This window comes from Periophthalmus magnuspinnatus, chromosome 14 (assembly GCF_009829125.3).
Source record: "Periophthalmus magnuspinnatus isolate fPerMag1 chromosome 14, fPerMag1.2.pri, whole genome shotgun sequence".
Classification (NCBI taxonomy): Eukaryota; Metazoa; Chordata; class Actinopteri; order Gobiiformes; family Gobiidae; genus Periophthalmus; species Periophthalmus magnuspinnatus.
The window spans coordinates 4,065,026-4,083,375 of NC_047139.1; the positions used below are offsets into that span (position 1 = coordinate 4,065,026).

At 41.1% G+C, this 18,350-nt stretch overlaps 1 protein-coding gene across 2 annotated transcripts in view; it reads right to left on the reverse strand.

The window, feature by feature from the left end:
• Positions 1-974: 974 nt before the first annotated feature.
• pdlim4 (PDZ and LIM domain 4) overlaps positions 975-18,350 on the reverse strand; it is a 128,670-nt gene continuing 111,294 nt past the window's right edge. For both annotated transcript variants that reach the window (XM_055226391.1, XM_033979017.2), the window contains 3 exons: positions 16,676-16,818; positions 7,666-7,804; positions 975-1,748 (listed from right to left, as the gene is read on the reverse strand). In XM_055226391.1, coding sequence (XP_055082366.1) covers positions 1,544-1,748; positions 7,666-7,804; positions 16,676-16,818 — 487 coding nt within the window. In that variant the 3' untranslated portion in view covers positions 975-1,543. The remainder of the gene's footprint in view (positions 1,749-7,665; positions 7,805-16,675; positions 16,819-18,350) is intronic.

An 18,350-nucleotide genomic window follows, 5' to 3' on the forward strand; every position in this document is an offset into this window, starting at 1 on the left:
CGTTTTATCCTTTTGTGAAATGAAATAAAAGTCTGAGAAATGGCGAAGATAAACATGACGTGAAATACATGTACACAGTGTGAAATCAGTTCAGCAAAACACCAAAATCAAACGAGATAAATCGGCAGTAAGCGCAGACACGTTTTAGCCACGTTCCCTAAGATGTATTTTTCAAGATTGTGGTTTATTTACCTGGGGTTTGTGATGACAGTTGCAAAATTGAACAACACACTGAAATCTTAAAGTGCACACGACAGATTTGACTGTTTCACGGCGCATCCAAGTCGCTTTCTTCAGTTCCGGTCAGATCACTGCCTTATATCTGTCTGAAGGAGGAGCTAACGACACTGAAACTAACACACCTGCTGTTTACACTTTGTTAGCTAGTTCTATTGAGTCTGAGTCATATTTAGCATAATCATTCAGGCCCCTAATGGGTGCTCTCGTGCCTGTTAGCATACTGGCTAGCCCTATTGTTTTCCTTGTTGATGTTATAAATAGCAGATAGATGATGTTCTAAGGATTGGATCGTCTTTCCTAACAAAAATCGCTTCTTTAACTCTCCTCTCAAGCCATTTCTTTTCTCTGGCTCAGACCTGAACTTCGCTATCTTCAAAGGAGTGGTTAGCGTCTTTTAGATGGAGGTGAACAGCCGATTGTGGTCCTGAGCTGCTCTTACGATGATATTGGTACATTCTCTTACGAAGTGCCTGTTTAGTTTCTCGAGAATAACACTCCTTGCACTCTTCGCTACACTAAATGGAGTAGGCTACATCACTTTGTTTGTATCTTGAGGTTTTGTGCTTCGGGTGAACCGGTTTTTTGTCTTAAAGTGTTTGTAACGTAGCAACCATACCGTAAAAACGTTCCTGCGTTTTGGATGGAATTTTGTAGATTGACTCGGCGCTTCTTGGAATTTTAAACCTTTACTCACAAACTGACACTTCACTAAGAAAAATATTGACTATCCTGCCAAATAAAGTAATAATTTAAAAAAAACAAAACATTAAAACCTGCTCTAGGGAAGTGTTCTGGGCATGTCTCAACAGGAGGAGGCCCAAGGGAAGACCTAGGACACGCTGGAGGGACTATACCTCTCGTCTGGCCTGGGAACGCCTTGGGGTCCCACTGGAGGAGCTGGAGGACGTGTCTGGGGTGTGGGAAGTCTGGGATAAGTGAAAAAAAATGGATGGATGGACATAAAAACCTGCTATATGCACTTTAAGTTTTCTGTAAGAACAAATTTGAAACTTTAAACTTCTGCCGCCACAGTCCAAAAGACCCAGATCCTTACAATTTAATACTATAATGATAATATTTTACTGAAAAAACATATAGTTTCTTGGGGTAGACAATCTTTCTTTTTGACATCAAAGCTTCAATATCGCAAATGATAAATAAACACAAGGCTAAACTTTTGCCCCAAGCTTGTATTATGTGACCTGGTTAACAAACATCACGCCTCTCTCTCTCTGAAGCCCCCGTTTCCCCTTCAATAGATCAATCCGTCTCGTATTTACATTATTTAGCTGTACGTAATCTCTCAGACAATTTGCACTTTGGAGTTGGGGTACACGGCCACCACGTCGTAGCCCTCTGGTGGCTGGACGCGCGCCATTGCACAGGCCTCGCAGTACAGGCTCTCCTCGATGAAGAAGTAGCCCCTCTTCTTCAGGTTGATGTTGCAGTCGTCACACATGAAGCAGTCCGGGTGGTACAGCTTGTCTCTGGCTTTCACGATCGTGCCCCTGAAATGAAACAAATAAGAAAGAAAATACATAAATGTTGAAGTTACACTATACTCTAGACCGTCGTCCGTCAGTCTCCTCCGTCAAACAAATTTACATAAACGTTGGATCGCAGTGTGACTCTGAAGTGCTGTACGTTTGCGATTTGTTTTCTCCCCGACAAAACCCACAATGTCGATGAAACGATAGAGACAAGAGACAAGAGAGAGACGAGAGAGAGAGACGAGAGAAAGACGAGAGAGATGAGAGAGACGACAGAGAGATGAGAGAGGAGAGACGAGAGACAGATGAGAGAAAGACAAGACAAGAGAGAGACGAGAGAAAGACGAGAGAGACGACAGAGAGATGAGAGAGGAGAGACGAGAGAGAGATGAGAGAAAGACAAGACAAGAGAGAGACGAGAGAAAGACGAGAGAGAGACAAGAGACGAGACAAGGGAGAGATGAGAGAAAGACAAGAGAGAGACAAGAGAGACGACAGAGAGACGAGAGAGGAGAGACGAGAGAGAGATGAGAGACGAGAGAGACGAGAGAGAGATGAGAGAGACGACAGAGAGACGAGAGAGATGAGAGAAAGATGAGAGAGAGACGAGACAAGAGAGAGACGAGAGAAAGACAAGAGAGACGAGAGAAAGACGAGAGATGAGAAACGAGACAAGGGAGAGACGAGAGAAAAACGAGAGAGACGACAGAGAGACGACAGAGAGACGAGAGAGAGGTGAGAGAAAGATGAGAGAGAGACGAGAGAGACAAGAGAGAGATGAGAGAGAGACAAGACAGAGACGACAGAGAGACGAGAAAGAGACGAGAGAGAGACCCAAGTTCCGTACAGTTCACCTTTCGCAGTCGCGCCGTTCAGACAAATTTACATAAACGTTGTATCGCAGTGTGACTCTTAAGTGCTGTACGTTTGCAATTTATTTTCTCCCCGACAAAACCCACAATGTCGACGAAACGTTCTGCACCGACAAAGACGCCTACGAAGGTTTGAACTTTGAGAGAGTTTAAACGAGAGAGAAATGTGAGAAAATGTTAACGCCTGTGTGAGAAAAGTGTATAAAGTGTGTGGTGAGGGGTTTTACAGACAAAAACATAGAGAATAACTGTTAAAATGAAGCTGATACTTCACAAATTTCACGGCTTTTGCGGGTTATTTTTAGAACATGACCCCCGCGATAAACGAGGGACCACTGTACAGAAATTTTGCACCCATGATCACTTCCTGCTTGGAGATAGCGGGTTAGCTAGGTCAATTTATAAATACAGTCTATGATCTAATGAGAGAAACACATTTAAAAGACAAGTTTGCAAGGTGATTTTAAGGATAAGCTGCATTTTATTGCTCCTGTATAGGGAAATTCACTGCCTGAATATAAAATAATGCCATATATAATGACTTTTTAACTGGGCAGATAGATTAAACAAGGGATTAGTCTTAATTTATCACGGAGAAATTTGATTATTCACGAGATTCACGGAACATTTACAGCGACTTCTGAATATCTGATCCTATTTTTGGTCATGTCATAAACAACTTGTATCATGGAGATGCAAGTCCTTACACGGGCATTGCATTTGCTATGAAAATAAATAAACTCACAGAACATTTGATAACATCTGTCACTTGGGACCTGAACGCCATAAAAGGGAGGATGATTCTAGGGAGAGCAGATAAAAGACTTAAAGCGTGAGTATTATGTAAACTAAACGGACAATATGATATAGACTTATGTGCAACTGTTACTCGAGGCAAATGAACTGGTAAAAGTTTCTGTTATTTCACTTCTTCTACTAGTTTTATATTATGCAAATTATTTTATGAGCCTATTTCTAAATCCGTTATATGACACTTTCTTTGATAATGCCCAAAAAATGCACAAAACAAAAAGGAAAAAAAAAAAAAAAAGACCAAAAAATATTCAGAATTTTATTGAAACGGAAAGTAGTAACTGGGATTAACGATTATATCACGATAATGATTAAAATAGTTACGGATATGAATAATTATAACTTCAACAGCGAGAATATTACAGATGAGCAGGGCCGTCGACTGACATTTGGGGGCCCGGGGCGATAATCCTCACATGGGCCCCCTGTAATGTAAATTAATAGGAAGAGGGACCGATTCCGGGCCCCCCTAAGATCCTGGGGCCCCGGACAACAGCCCCCTTTGTCCCTCCCGTCGACTCGCCAGTGGATAAGTCGTTTTTTCTGCACATTCAGGTGAAATAACGGCGATTATCTTTGTTGTCGATTATCGCGATGTCAGAAAAATGATTATTGTCGACCCTTTTCATCACGATAAACGATGTTATAGTTCTTTGTTCCATCCTTGAAACTGCATATGCTGCTATATATTTATCCAGTCACCCACACACACACACACGTTCATTATCGCGCTGAGCTAACACGTTCGCGCTTACTCTCGTCTCTTTTAAACGTTTCAGACCTGTAGCGTTCGGTGATGTCATCTGAAACCCGATAGCCTGCGGTTCATTTCATTCACATGCAGGTCTTTAACCTTGAGTGTTCACTTCACCGACAAAAAACACTTGAGGCCTGAATGTTTCACAGTGTGTTATTAGCGTCTGGCCCCCGCACCGCCCCTTTAAGACCACTGCAAGCCTTCGACCACGGTGACAGCGGTCTCTGAGGGCGTTATTCATTCGCCGAGTTGAGATTTTCCGTTCTGGCTGTGGGAATGTAGCTCCACAGTTCATGCCTGCATCACGTTAAACGAAATTTCCATGAATGTTTTGCATAAAGTCGAAAAAGGGTTATTAGAAGTTTAAAACCGCAACTGAAGCGATGCGGATTCGACTATGACACTGTAACACAACCACGTTTGACGACGACATCGAATAACCCACAGTATTTGTTTACATTTTATTAAAACTGTAAAATGCAGGAGCGAAAGAACGGGAGAGACATTCAGAAAACTGTCAAACCCGTTGTCAAAGTGAAGCAAATTTTTTAAAGAAACAATTACCCATTTTCCCTCATTGCATTGGAGCGCAATTTGTTTTTCAAGCGCGTATTAGCATGCTAGTTGTTGTTAGCTGTACAGCGACAGAAAAAAACTCCTCTCTGGTCTGTAAAAGTTGCGAAAAGAGCTTATAAACTCATCATGGTGAGTAATGATGACGCTCTAAAGGTAAGTTAGCACCGCTGCAAACCATTTAAAGTGTAAGTAGTTCCGTTTTACGAGGATTTTTACGTTTTTTAACAATAATTATGTAGAGTTACCCCGTCGAACTGAGTCTCCATCGATCTTTTATTTATTTTTCACAGCTTATAAAGAAAATACACGGACATTGCGCTTCCAGAGTCAGTTATTCCCGCCTCCTTTTGGGCCCGTCTTTAGCGGTGAGTCACATTTTTACACCTAAACCGCAGTCGAGCTGGATAAACCTTTGACACTGGCCTATTGAAGTGAATACTGTAACGGCATAACAGGTTTTTGTGCGTCTACAATGGTCTGCTATGCGAACGATGACATCACTCATACCTGTGGCGGCTTTTACTGCACAAGGAGCTATTACCGGCGCATTTAGTTTTCTTGGCGTGAAGCCCTGTGTGTGTGTGCGGGGGTGTAGGCCGTAATAACACACTTAAACTATCAGCTAATTGAGTTGTGCTTGATTTGATGTTAAAAGTTACAAACGTACATTGATTTCTAACGTAAACCGAATCTGCGAGGGCCACATATTAACCACAGACGTGTACAGAAGTGAACGTCACCCACAGCGTTCAGCTCCGGTCAAACGAAGCTAATCGAGGCTAGCAATTATAGCGGATGATTTGGAGCGCAGTTTCATATTAGGGATTCCGACGAGAGTATCATAGCAACGAAAGAGCCAATCAGGAGCGAGGCTGTTGAAGGTAATAACCCTTCGCTTAGCAACGCTGTCAATCAAACCTGTTGCTAAGACTAGCGGGAGTGACCTCGGGGAAAGAAGGCGCCTGATTTGTCTGTTTTTAATGTTCATATCTTGATTTACAGACACAATAGCGAAATATAAAACATCAGGATCACGTAGAGGGTTAATACAAACATTTAAGACCAAAATGACGAGTCTGACAGCAGCAGGTACAGAGAGAGGACACAGTTTTCTATTTGTAACGCGGCGGCTAGCACGTTAGCTATGTCCACTTACATATACAGCGAAATTTTAAGACCAAAATGACGAGCCTGGTGTTTTTATTTCACTATCATGTCCGTAACTCAAGATATTAACATTAATTACACACAAATCAGGCGCCGTCTTTCTCCGAGGTCACTTCCGCTAGCGTTAGCAACAGGTTTGATCGTCGATGGAGCCGGAAGTGCTGGGTTCGTTTGGCTATGTCCATTTAAATATACAGTCTATGATAGAGCCATGTATTTATTATTAGACTACATTTAGGGTTGTAATCGTACCGTGTGGTCTTACAGTTTTAAATCCCATCTGAATCTGAGTTGCAGTGGCTAAACTTACACATCCCTCAGATTTCACGCGCTGAGCTGCAAAGGCTGCACTAGCACTGATTCATGATTGTGCGCAGGGATTTATGCAGCGACGATTCAGGTCGGAGAGAGGCATTTTAGGTTTAAACCAACTGGATTTCAGCGATGAAACTGAGACTCGTGTGAAGCTCTTTACTGCTTTCTGATTGGATAATGGTCTTGAGAACAAATACACCAAATTATAACATAAAAAAATAAATAGTTCACGCCAACGTTTTTGTAAATAGGAACAAAATACAACTGTTTCTTTAAATTACGCCTCCACTTTTCTGAACATCATTCTGGTCTCTCACCGTAAATAAAACGTTCATTGGTTGATATGCAGTACAGGCTTTAGGCTAATTAAAAAAGTAACGTTTTAAAGCCGTTAACGAGGTCAACGCGGCCAATTCTTAAGAAAAACACGTTGAACTACCAGTGCAGTTTCTCACCTCTGCAGCAGAATACAGTAATAAAGTGAATTTGCATTAATGCGTCTGACAAAAGCAGCAGACTGACTGGGGTTTAGTCATGTCTCCTTTGTGTATCTTTAAGCTCCATTTGGCCAAAGACTGAAGTGTGCATTACAGTTCTGGAGAGTGTTTTTATAGTTTGACACCACATAAATACTATATATTATATCCAAGTACGAACAGAAACACTAAAATCTGCATTAAAATGGCAGTGCTGTGGAAATGGTGTCATTGGGTTTTAGGTGTATGAGCATTAGCGTAAAATCCAAAGGGGGAAATGAAATGTATCGTAAGGCAGTTTGTATTAAAAGCAATAAAACGAACGGCTTCTTAAGGCTCTAAACAGGAATGTCAGGTCTGTGTCACATTTTAACGTTTGCGATTGAGGTTAACGTGGTCAAATTATTCCAAAATTACTGTCAAAAGTTATTACATACAGCGGTCCCTCGTTTATCAAACCTTCGTAGGCGTCTTTGTCGGTGCAGAACGTTTCGTCGACTTCGTGGGTTTTGTCGGGGAGGAAACAAAATTGCAAACGTACAGCACTTCGGAGTCACGCTGCGATCCAACGTTTATGTGAATTTGGCTGAACGCATTTCGTGAAACTGCGAGGCCGCGAAAGGTGAACCGCGATATAGTGAGGGACGACTGTACGCCAATTCGTGAGGAAGTCAACAGAAGGTGTTCTCAGCGCTCGGGCTACAGTTTGGACACTTTTTTGCTACCCCATCTCTTCCGGAGCAGCAGAAACATCAGCCACATCAGCCTCTGCATTTCCTTATCCAGAGTCTAAACCCAAGGGGAGATATTTTCCATACCAAACATGTCCATCTCTCGCTAAATGTAACAGCAGACGTCTCGACCTAATTTGGTCCGAGCCCCAAAGTTTACGCTCTCAATAAGCTTCTCGCTGCATCTCCGTCGTTGGTCCGTGCGTTTGTCCAGGTTGAAGCACTTACACAATGCCACTGCAGCAGCGTGTGCACTGGGGCAGGCTCTGAAGTCCCGGGGCAGGGCTGGAGATCGGGTTTCCCATTTTGGGGACTGGGGACCTGATGGGGGACTTGAGGTTCCTCAGTCTCTCAGTGGGCGACACACCTGGAAACACAGAAAGTGAAAGAGTAAGACACTTGAGTTTATGTTTTGAGATAATTCAGCCGTTTGGAACATTTTATGCCAGATGTCCTTTCTGTTGCATCCAAACATATCCATGTGGGTGTCATAACAGGTTTGACGGGTCCAGCAGACAGTAGAAGGACGACTTTGGGTATTAAACAAGCTCATAAGGCTTAAGAAAGGCATCTGTAAAGCCTTTCTTCAGTCTCATGGAACTGAGAACGGGTTTAAGACAAATTTAAAGGTCATTTCTAAGCTTCGTATTATTTTTATAGTCATTGAATAAAACATAAATATATTTTTTTTAGGTTTATTTGAGCCGATAACACATGACATTCCTCGTTTGGTCATTGGCCTTGGTGATGTTCCAATGGGATTCAGTCCTTTTTTGCTTTGCAGCCAGAAAAAAAGTTGTTTTTTTTCTGAAAGTGGACAACCAATATGTATCGATTTTATATTTTAACACTTGTCAACTTGTTTTTTTGTTATTACAGAAAGACAAATTACTAATTGTCGTGTCTAATTCCTAATCTGTTTTACTTTTTTACTTTACTGTGTTTGCTGAGTAGCAACTTGGGACCAGTGATGGAAGAAGTAAAAGTAAAAGTATCACATAAAAAAATCGACTTCAGTAAAAGTATTAAAGTACCTGTATAAAAATGTACTTAAAGAGTAAAAAGCAAAAGTATTTCACGCAGATTTTGAGGTCTTATTTGTGCTGAATTTTGTTCAACAGAAACAACTGAAACTATATTTTTTGTAGGTGTTTTTATTTGTATATTTGATAAAAAAATAAAAAAACAGCCTTTTCCGCAGGTCTCAGATACTTTTACTTTTCAGTCCTGTTCAAAAATATAGTGGAGTAGAAAGTACAGACACTGCTCTCAAATGTACTGAAGTAAAAGTAAAACGTATCCACTTTATAATGAAAAATAGCAGTACTTTACTACTTGTACTTCGTTACGTTCCACCAGCGCTTGGAGCATATGTCTGTTTTACACTATTTAAGCGATCACTGCCCTTGACCTTTTGTCTCTGCAGGTTTATGGAGGTTCAAAGGTCAAACCTGCTTCAAAGCAACGCCAGATTTGGAAACCGTGTGTCTTTACAGTCTTCGGGGAAAGTCCTTTGAATTCCTTACAGAGGTGGTCCGTTTCTATTAACGGTGACTTCTTACACATTTACCCTAAACGCCTCTTAAACGGGCTCCAGGGTCCAGTTTGGATTTCCCGTTGGGTCATTTCTCACTTCGCCGCACACGTGTAGAGAGCTGCCAAATATCACGACTCCAAACTAGTAGCAACACGGGTGGGCCATGAGTCCAAACCTGGAGCCTGTGATCGATACGAGCGTTCATGGTCCTGTTTAGGTGTTTGATTTTCAAAAAGCTGACAGTGGCTATGTCCCAATTCGACAGTTGCACACGTTGAAGTACCGTTCAAAGTACCTGGCCGACGTACTCCCCCGTGTAGCCTCTGTCGGTTGCAAAGGCCATTGTCGAAATGGGACAGGCCTACACCACGGAGCGTACTGTCTGTGCGCTTACGTTACGTCGCTTAGGAACCATGACGGCTGCGGACTAATGAGCTAAACGTGTAAAATGGACACTGAAATAACTGCAGTTTTATTTTAAATTCTTTATTATTTCATTGAAGAAGAGTCGAGGTGTCGTGGTCGTCGCAGCTGTTTATTTCTGTTTATATTGAATTCATCTTTCCCTTTGAATATCAATAGACAAATATAACGTCCAAGGTGATTTTTTTGCCAATTGTAGCGAGTATTACATTTATTTATTTATTTATTTGATAGGGACAGCACATATTAATGAACACAGTGTAAATATGCCAGATTTTAGCAAAAAAAATACTGATTTCCATCTGTTGTCCCTAGCATTACATAACTTTAAGAAAATCTACCTTGTTTCTCAGGTAGAAGAAGTCACGCGCGGTGCATGATGGGATATAGACGTGCGCGAAGTCTGCTCGGATGCGCGTTTCGTCAAAACAAAAAAAAACAATCAAGCAAAATCTCATTTCATTGTGCCTTAAAGTTCAGAGTGGACCGAAGTTAAACCACATATGAAACTCCAGATACACCACTCAAAAACCACGCACATTAATATCACGTTTTAACTCTTTTGCAGCGTTTTCTTTGGTCAGAAATCTTCCAACAAAAAGCTTCTCTATGGAGGTTCAAAATGGCCGCTCCGGATAAAGACGAAATCACCATGGAAACACAAGGCGCATTTGTTGGACGCATTCGTCGGGTGCATGAAATGGGACGGGTCTTGTCGCACCGGAAGTGACGTACGCGCCATTCAAATGCGGCCGACGAAGCGTGAAACCGTCAAATTGAGATGCAGCCAGCGACTAACTAAAAAACGTTGGCGAATGCTAGCTAGCTTCAGACTATGACGTTATTTGAGAGGGACTCGTTTAACAGCACAAATCACCTCACCTGTTTAATCCCAGCTAAGTCAGTTCTTGACGGTCAGATTGCGTTAAGGTCTGACAAAGCCTCAGACAGAGCAGTGCCTACAGTTAGCAGCACACGCCCAGAGAATGTTGATGACATCAGCTGCAAAAAAATCACTCTTCTTGCTCCGTTTACTTGATCAAACAGGCACAAAAATCGAACAATACTACAGCCATGGTACTTGCACAGTGTGAGAAAGTGCAAGATTAACGGCGTGACAAGCCAACGGCTCCACGCTACAAGGTCCAATTACTTCACCTTATCCTGTACGCTCCAAATTCAAGTAACCGTGACTGAGCCAAAGCTGCTCTGTGGTCCTTTACAAATCCTGTGTTTTCTTCTTGTAAGGATTAAGTCTCTGCTTTGTTAAACATTGTGACATTTCTTTGGTTAGTAATCCTCGCACAGGTGTCTTCAAGCGTCAAGTCGGATCCAGCTATTCAATTTATCTGGCAACGACAAAAATTTTGAACTGCAGTAATATTTATAAGTACTTTCATACACGAAGAAGTATTGGGCAACAACAGATTCCTTCAGTGCGGGTCTGTGTGAAGAACATTTCTCTTAAGTTACGACTTGTTGCAGTAATTGACGCTAATTAGAAAATTACTCCTCTGAGAAACAAGCTAACTGTTCCCAAATGTTAGAGGTACCTATGTCTCCAACCGAGCAGATGAGTCAATCAAACCTAACTGCAGGTTTAAGGCCTCTCCAACCGTCTCCGTGCACCTCCTGTAGAATTCTGGGTAATCTGATACTACTGTTTAACTTTGAATGTCCTGAAAAGTCAACATGGCCGATGGTGTTGCGACCCCAATGCGTACAAGAGCGCTATTGGGGGTATTTTGATTTATAGTTCAGTATTGCAGAGAACATATAAGTATTTTCCGCTCTTTTTAACTTTGAACGATGCGTTTTGCAAGATGAGCCACTGTCAAAGTAAATATAACCTGCCATTTAATACTGATAAACATGCTGATATGTTTGGTTATTTACTTCAGGAACTTTCTGGTAAATATTGTTCCAAATTATAATTCTTTATGCGTGTGAAGTTCTATCGCGCGTGTACTTCGATTAACAGGATTAGACTTGTTAAAATGCATGACAATTATGAAAACAAAGATATAAAACCTATCATTTCTGCGCTGAAAAATCACGAGAAACGCCGTCGTAAGCTGCGATTAAATACGCATCCATAAAACAGGAGTGGAATCTGGAATGTTTTTCTTCTGGTTTCGCAGCTGTTGAGGTAGTTTTGATGAAAATGTCGGACAGGTGACTTTGAAACGATCCCAAAGTAAATGTGTGTAGCTGAATGGACGGGTTAACCTGTCGCTCACAGCTCTGTTCACTGAGAGAGAACAAATACACGGCACTGTAAGTTCTTAACCCCAATCTGTCAGACCACATCCTCAGCTGTCTGTCAAACGTAAAGGCTTCTACTTGTCTTATGTAACAGTAATGATAAAGGTGGACTATGGAACTTTTACGATGGAAGCTCTGTCACCTGCTCGTCTCGTTAAAATGATGCAGCTTTTGAATATTACATGTTATAGCACATAAACATATTTCTATTTCTATGTATCGTTTTCAATTACAAGTCATTTTAAGGCATAACACATACTCGGTTCGGTTGTGTCTCCTGTTTGTCTCCATGACGATTGCTTAGTTTTGGAACATTCCAGGTAAAACAAGAACATCTCCATGCAGAAAATTTGGTTTCTGACCCATCACCGAAAAACGTACGTCTTTTATACCAATAATTCACAAAGTTTATCCATCCATCTATTTTCTTTAGCTTTTTCCAGAACTGTCCCTGTCCTCCAGCTTCTCCCCGTGGGACCTCAAGGTGTTCCCTCCAGTAGAGACATGTTGTCCCTCCAGTGTGTCCTGGGCCTCCTCCCAGTGGGACATTCCAAAAGTTTAACTACTTCCAATTAAAAAATAAATAGCTGTATACCTTTTCAGTCAGTCTTTGGAGATTGCATTTATTCAGTTTTGACCAACCTTGACCAACATGCATTTATATTATGAGTGAGCTCGCCTCTCCAGTGATCCGTCATGTAACTTGGCTTGGTCTCCTGTGTATTTTATTTTAGATAGATCCGTTGATGTCACATTAGAACATTCCAGGCAAAACAACAACATTTCCACGGTGAAAACTCTGACATAGCACCTCTTTTCTTCAAACGGTTTCTAATAAATAAATAAATGTGTCGCTTTTCCGGCAGTGGGGTCTTAAAATACCTTGACCAACACAGATTTGTTTTGTGAGTGGGCTCGCCTCTCCATAGATCTGTCATGTGTCATCCAACTTGGCTTGGTCTCCTGTGTATCTTATTGGAAATAGATTAAGTGATGTCACATTGACTGAAGAAGAAGGAGCAGAAGAAGAAGAAGGAGAGGAAGAACTAGAAGAAGAAGAAGAACTAGAAGAAGAAGCAGAAGAAGAACTAGAAGAAGAAGAACTAGAACTAGAAGAAGAAGAAGAAGAACTAGAAGAAGAAGCAGAAGAAGAACAACTAGAAGAAGAACTAGAACTAGAAGAAGAAGAACTAGAAGAAGAAGAAGAAGAAGTAGAAGAAGAAGAACTTGAAGAACTTGAAGAAGAAGAAGAAGAACTAGAAGAAGCAGAAGAAGAACCAGAAGAAGAAGAACTAAAACAAGCAGAAGAAGAAGAACTAGAAGAAGCAGAAGAAGAACCAGAAGAAGAACTAGAAGAAGAAGAAGAACTAAAAGAAGAAGAAGAAGAAGAAGAAGAACTAGAAGAAGCAGAAGAAGAACCAGAAGAAGAAGAACTAAAAGAAGAAGAACTAGAAGAAGAAGAAGAACTAGAAGAAGAAGCAGAAGAAGAACTAGAAGAAGAAGAAGAAGAACTAGAAGAAGAAGCAGAAGAAGAAGAATCACCAGAAAAGTGACATAGTGCGCCTTTAGATATTCAGATGGATGATTAATTTCAACAATCTTGGCATTAAAATAAGATCATCTGAAGAAGCGGCCTTGGAAATGTCATGACTTGTACAACTTTTCGTCTTGTTGACAGATTTGAGGTATTGAGACTTTCAGATATGTGTTTTGTATTTAAAGCAGAAAAAGTAAATACAGGCTTACTCAACATATACTTAAGATTTACTGGGCTTTCAACTTCATCTTTGTGCCTGATGTTAATGATGAACCGGTGTTTGCCAAAGGGTCGGCGGCTCCATACAGTCACAGCGTGTTACTGTCCACCCACATTCCTCAGCCTTTATTACAACGTGAACGCCGTTTTTCTCCAGGAAGCCCCATTCATCATTTATTATCTTTGGGGCCATAAAGTCACTTCTCCGAGGGCAACACTCCGCTCAATCCTGGGTTATATTTAGACTGAGTTTCAACTTTGTCCTTGAGAAGCAGCAAAAACAATGAGAGGACATCTTAGCTCACACTGCAAAAAAAAAAAAAAAAAAGTACAAAAAACCAACAAAAAACGCATAATAAAGTTAATTTGTAGTATTTGACTATTCAAACTGCAAAATTACTTCAAGGTACCTGATCTGTACGTCTTAAAAATGTAAAATAAATAGTCCAAATGTATCCAAACTTACTCTTAATGCATCCTAACATCTTAATTATTCACGGTGATGAGTTTGTAAGCTTTTCACAACGTTCAGAGGCCAGAGCAGATAATGTTAATCAGCATGCTAATATCATAATTCCTGATTATCTGACAGTAAACTGCTTTGTAATTACATGCATTTGGCTCGCAATGGTCTTATTTTGATCATAATATTTGCTTTTATGATACGTTTCTTTTCTAGGCCACAACAATTTTTGCTCAACTACATGATTTGATTTATTTATTTATTTATTTAATCAGGTACTGTGCAACCACTTTAATTGTGCATTGCGTAACTCCTGTGGTGGTCTATACAGGACCTGTACGTCTCCAGGACTCGGGGGCGAGCAGGCCGTAGAGCAGCTGACACTTCTCACCCTGGACATGGACTATTTGAGCCACTTCCCTCTGGCAGGAGGCTACGGTCCATTGGGACCAGAACCTCTCGTCATAAGAACAGTTTCTTCCCCTCTGCTGTTTGTCTCATGAACACTCTATAATATCTGCACTAAACTGGACACTTTATAACACCGGTCACTTTAATAAGCCACTTTGCACTGTTGTTCTGATGCTGCTGTTGTATATATTTTCTCCCTTAAAGTATTTCATTTGATTTTTTAAGCATATCTTTTTAACTTTGTGCATGCCCTTATTTGTATTTGTATTTGTATTTATTCAGTGTGTTTAAGTTGCACTTTTTCACCGAAGCAAGTTCCTAGTTTGTGAAAACTAGGAAAAAAAGTCTTCTGATTCTGATTCTGGTGGAGCATACATTACTTGCTTGTCACCATGGAGATGTCATAGCTTTGGTAAACCTTTTTTTTTTTTTTTTTTACTAGCATGCTAATATCATACTTTCTGATTTTCCTCAATAGTTGCTTTTACAATACGTATTTTCTAGGCAAAAATCAGGTACCATGCAACCACTTTACATTGCATAACTCTTGAATACACCACTTGCTTGTTTCCATGGAGACGTTATAGATTTGCCTCCGCCTCTAAGTCAAATCACAGGTCAGATCTGCGGAGAGGCGCTCACACTCAAAGTATGTGCTTCGATATCTTTTCCTTATTTCAACAAGTGAGTAAACAAATGCACTCCACGCCGCGGGACTGCTCCGTTTTTGCAGTGCAGGATCTTGTCACACGACACAGAAATGCTGAACAGACAGAAGCCAGACAGGAAGGCCGTAAATCCAAAGTTATAGTCCTTTTGTTGAAGTTGTTTTTGCAGTAAATTGCAGCTAACAAAACTCCCCTCCCGAGTGCATCTCTGGAGCTATTCAGAGCACTTCATCTTTAAGCTGATAGTCACTCTCATTTTGTCCAAAAAGCCCTCTGTTCCCATCCTCATCTCCAAGACTCAGTGGCCTGTGTGTGTCTCTATAAAAGGAAAAGTATTCACTGAAGAAAGGGAGGATTAGTAAAGAGGTGCTGGAGAAGACAAGATGGCCTCCGCAATGCCAACTTTCTCCAAATGGGCTTAACTCTATCTTTAAAAGACCCGTTTCCCATGGATCTGAGCGAAACTTGACGTGCCCCAGTATAAGCAGCTCTTGAGATGGAAATATATCAACTGTGTATTGTCTGCATCTAATTATAATCGAGAAGTGTGCTATTAGCATGCTAGTTGTTGTTAGCTTTACCATGATGGCAAAACTCCTCTCTTGTGAAAAGCGTTTATAAAACTAACTACAGTGAATAATTATGCTTGGAATGTTAAGGTAAGTGAGGAATAACTTTGGACCAACACAAACCATTAAAAAAAACCCCAACTAGTTCAGTTTTTCATGTTTTTTCAAATCAGGTAGAGCAAGTTGAACACACTCATCCTCTGCGGTGTTCCCCAAGGTTCCATTCTAGGCCCCATGTCATTCTCAATATAGATGCTTCCCCTTGGCAAGATCATTCAAAAAACACAAAATCAGTTAACATCTGTATAAAAATGAAAACTATTATAGACAACTGCATCTTTCCCTGGACAAGAACGACCACAATTCACTAGCACAACTCCTTAGCTGCGTCTCTGACATAAAAGATTGAATGTTCACTGACATTTTGCAGTTACATGAATCAAAAACTGAAATTATTGTATTTTGTTCACCTCACGTAACCCAAAATTTGAATAAAATCCTTGGCAACCTGGCCCCTATTATAAAACCATCAGCTCGCAACTTAGGTGTTATTCTAGACTCCCAATTTGACCTTGATTCACAAATAACAAAGATTGTCCAATCGTGCTTTTATCAAATAGATTTAAATTCGTATTCTCGCCAAAATAATAAAAAAGTGGTATCCGTCGTGCAGACCTAGAGAGAGTCAGTCATGCCCGAGTACACAGCCGTTAGAAATGACTTTAAAATACAGCTGATTACTTTTAAAGCCATCCACGGCCTCGCTCCTGCTTAGATTTGTGAAATATTATCACCATATGTCCCTATCTGGGCCTCCCTCCCGACTTCTGACCAGACGGGACAGGGCCTTTTGGTCAGGGCCCCAAAGCTAGAGGAGATTAGACCAGCCAACACTGTGGGTGCTTTTAAATCTAATTAAACAACCCACTTTTATAGCATGGCTTACTATAATGTATTTTTTTAAATGTGTTTTCGTTTTAAAAATGTGTTATTGCTGCTACGTGGTTAATTACTGTTTTATTGCTTCTGTGTATGAAGTATTTACATGATGTGAAGCACTTTGTAACTCATTTTTCAACAGTTCTATACAAATAAAGTTGTTATTATCATTATTAATACGATGATTTGGACCGGTTCTGTATTTACCTCCATCTCCAGACTCGAGGATTCCCTGCAGGTACTTGAAGGATCCGGATTGTTTGGGTTCAGACACTGGTTCTTCGTAGTCTTGGAGCATCTTGTAGACGTCGGACTGCGTGACGTCAGGGGACTGCGTCGGCGGCTCTGGGCTGGGGAAAACACACAAGACGATAAAAACGATAAACTTTTAACACGTGAGATGGTAGAAATGCGCTAAATTATTGATGTAGTGCACTCGGTTTGAAGGCACGTCTTGTTGTAGGGAGTATTATACGAGCTTTTACAGATATCTTTGAATTTGAGCTGCGACAGGCTGGGTCCAGAGGCAGTGTCAGACATTTTTGGATGCGATGTGGGCACTCATTTAACATGTTTAGAGCCTTTTAACAATGGAGCTAACCCCCACCTCTCACCATGTTTGCCCCTGTAGTGATTTATAAAAGTCCACAACACGATTCAAGCTCTTTTTGACCCTTTACCCTGTGTTTAAACTCCAATAAAATCTCCGAAAATGACGTAAACTTATGTAAACTTTCCTCTCAACAAGCGTCTTGTTGTAGGGAGTATTATACGGGCTTTTATAAATATATCTGAATTTGAGCTGAGATTGTCTGGGTCCAGCGGCGGCGTCAGACATTTTTGGTTGGAGGAGTTGATGCTAATTTAGAGCCTTTTAACAATGGAGCATACCCCCACCCACTTACCATGTTAGAGTCACTGTTTTAAACAAGTTAGTTAGCCCGTGTAGTGATTTTTACAAGCTAATTTGGAATTTTTGTTTTGTTTTTAGAGTCTCACTTTGAAAAACGTTTTAGTCAAGATTGGATGTGCCATTAAAATCTTCAGGCTAATGCCCCCTCAAGCCCCCCGTCCCACGTCTGGATCGCCCTCAAATCTCATCAGTCCAAAACAAGACTGATTAAGACTCTGTTTGGCAAAGTTTACCCTGCGTTTAAACTCCGATAAAAGCCTCGACGAGCACATCCAGACAACCAAGAGAAGGAAATACACTTTTTATGTAAACTATCCTCTCTCCTGTTTTACTTTGGCCTCAGTAATCTACACAGAGCTGCAGACATGCGCCTCTAAATGCCCGCAGTCCTAATTTCTGCTGTCTGCCGTGTGCATCCACCCATCAAGTCACTTCCAAACCCAGACAGAGCAGTTTTTGACTTCATTTTCGAACCTTCGGGAGATTAGAGCTGCGGCTGACACGTGTTCAGACCAATTACACTTACACTACAGGCCATAAGAAGTGGTTTGGTTCAAAAAAAGAAGAAAGAAGAGACACATTAAAACAGAGTAAACTGAAAGTGACAGTGCGCTACAAGGAGGCATCGTTTGCACAGCAGCACTGACACTCCCCTTCTCGGTGGTGTTCCCCAAGGTTCAACTCTAGGCCCCATTTTATTCCCAAATATAACACTTCACTTTGGCAAGATCATCAAGCTCCAAGGTGGCATTGTTGGCACTATTACCGCGCTCTTGTCATGGAAGAACAACCAAAGACGAGCTACGACAGATATCAAGCGTGCCTCGTGTCGCAGAGTGAGCTCATCACTGCCGATCTCTGCCAACAGTAAACACAAGTGCGCTAGGAAATTAACAGCAAAAGAGCCAGTCCACATTCCCCCAACGTTAATGCAAAAATCCTGCTAGCGTTCAGTGCTATCCTCAGCTA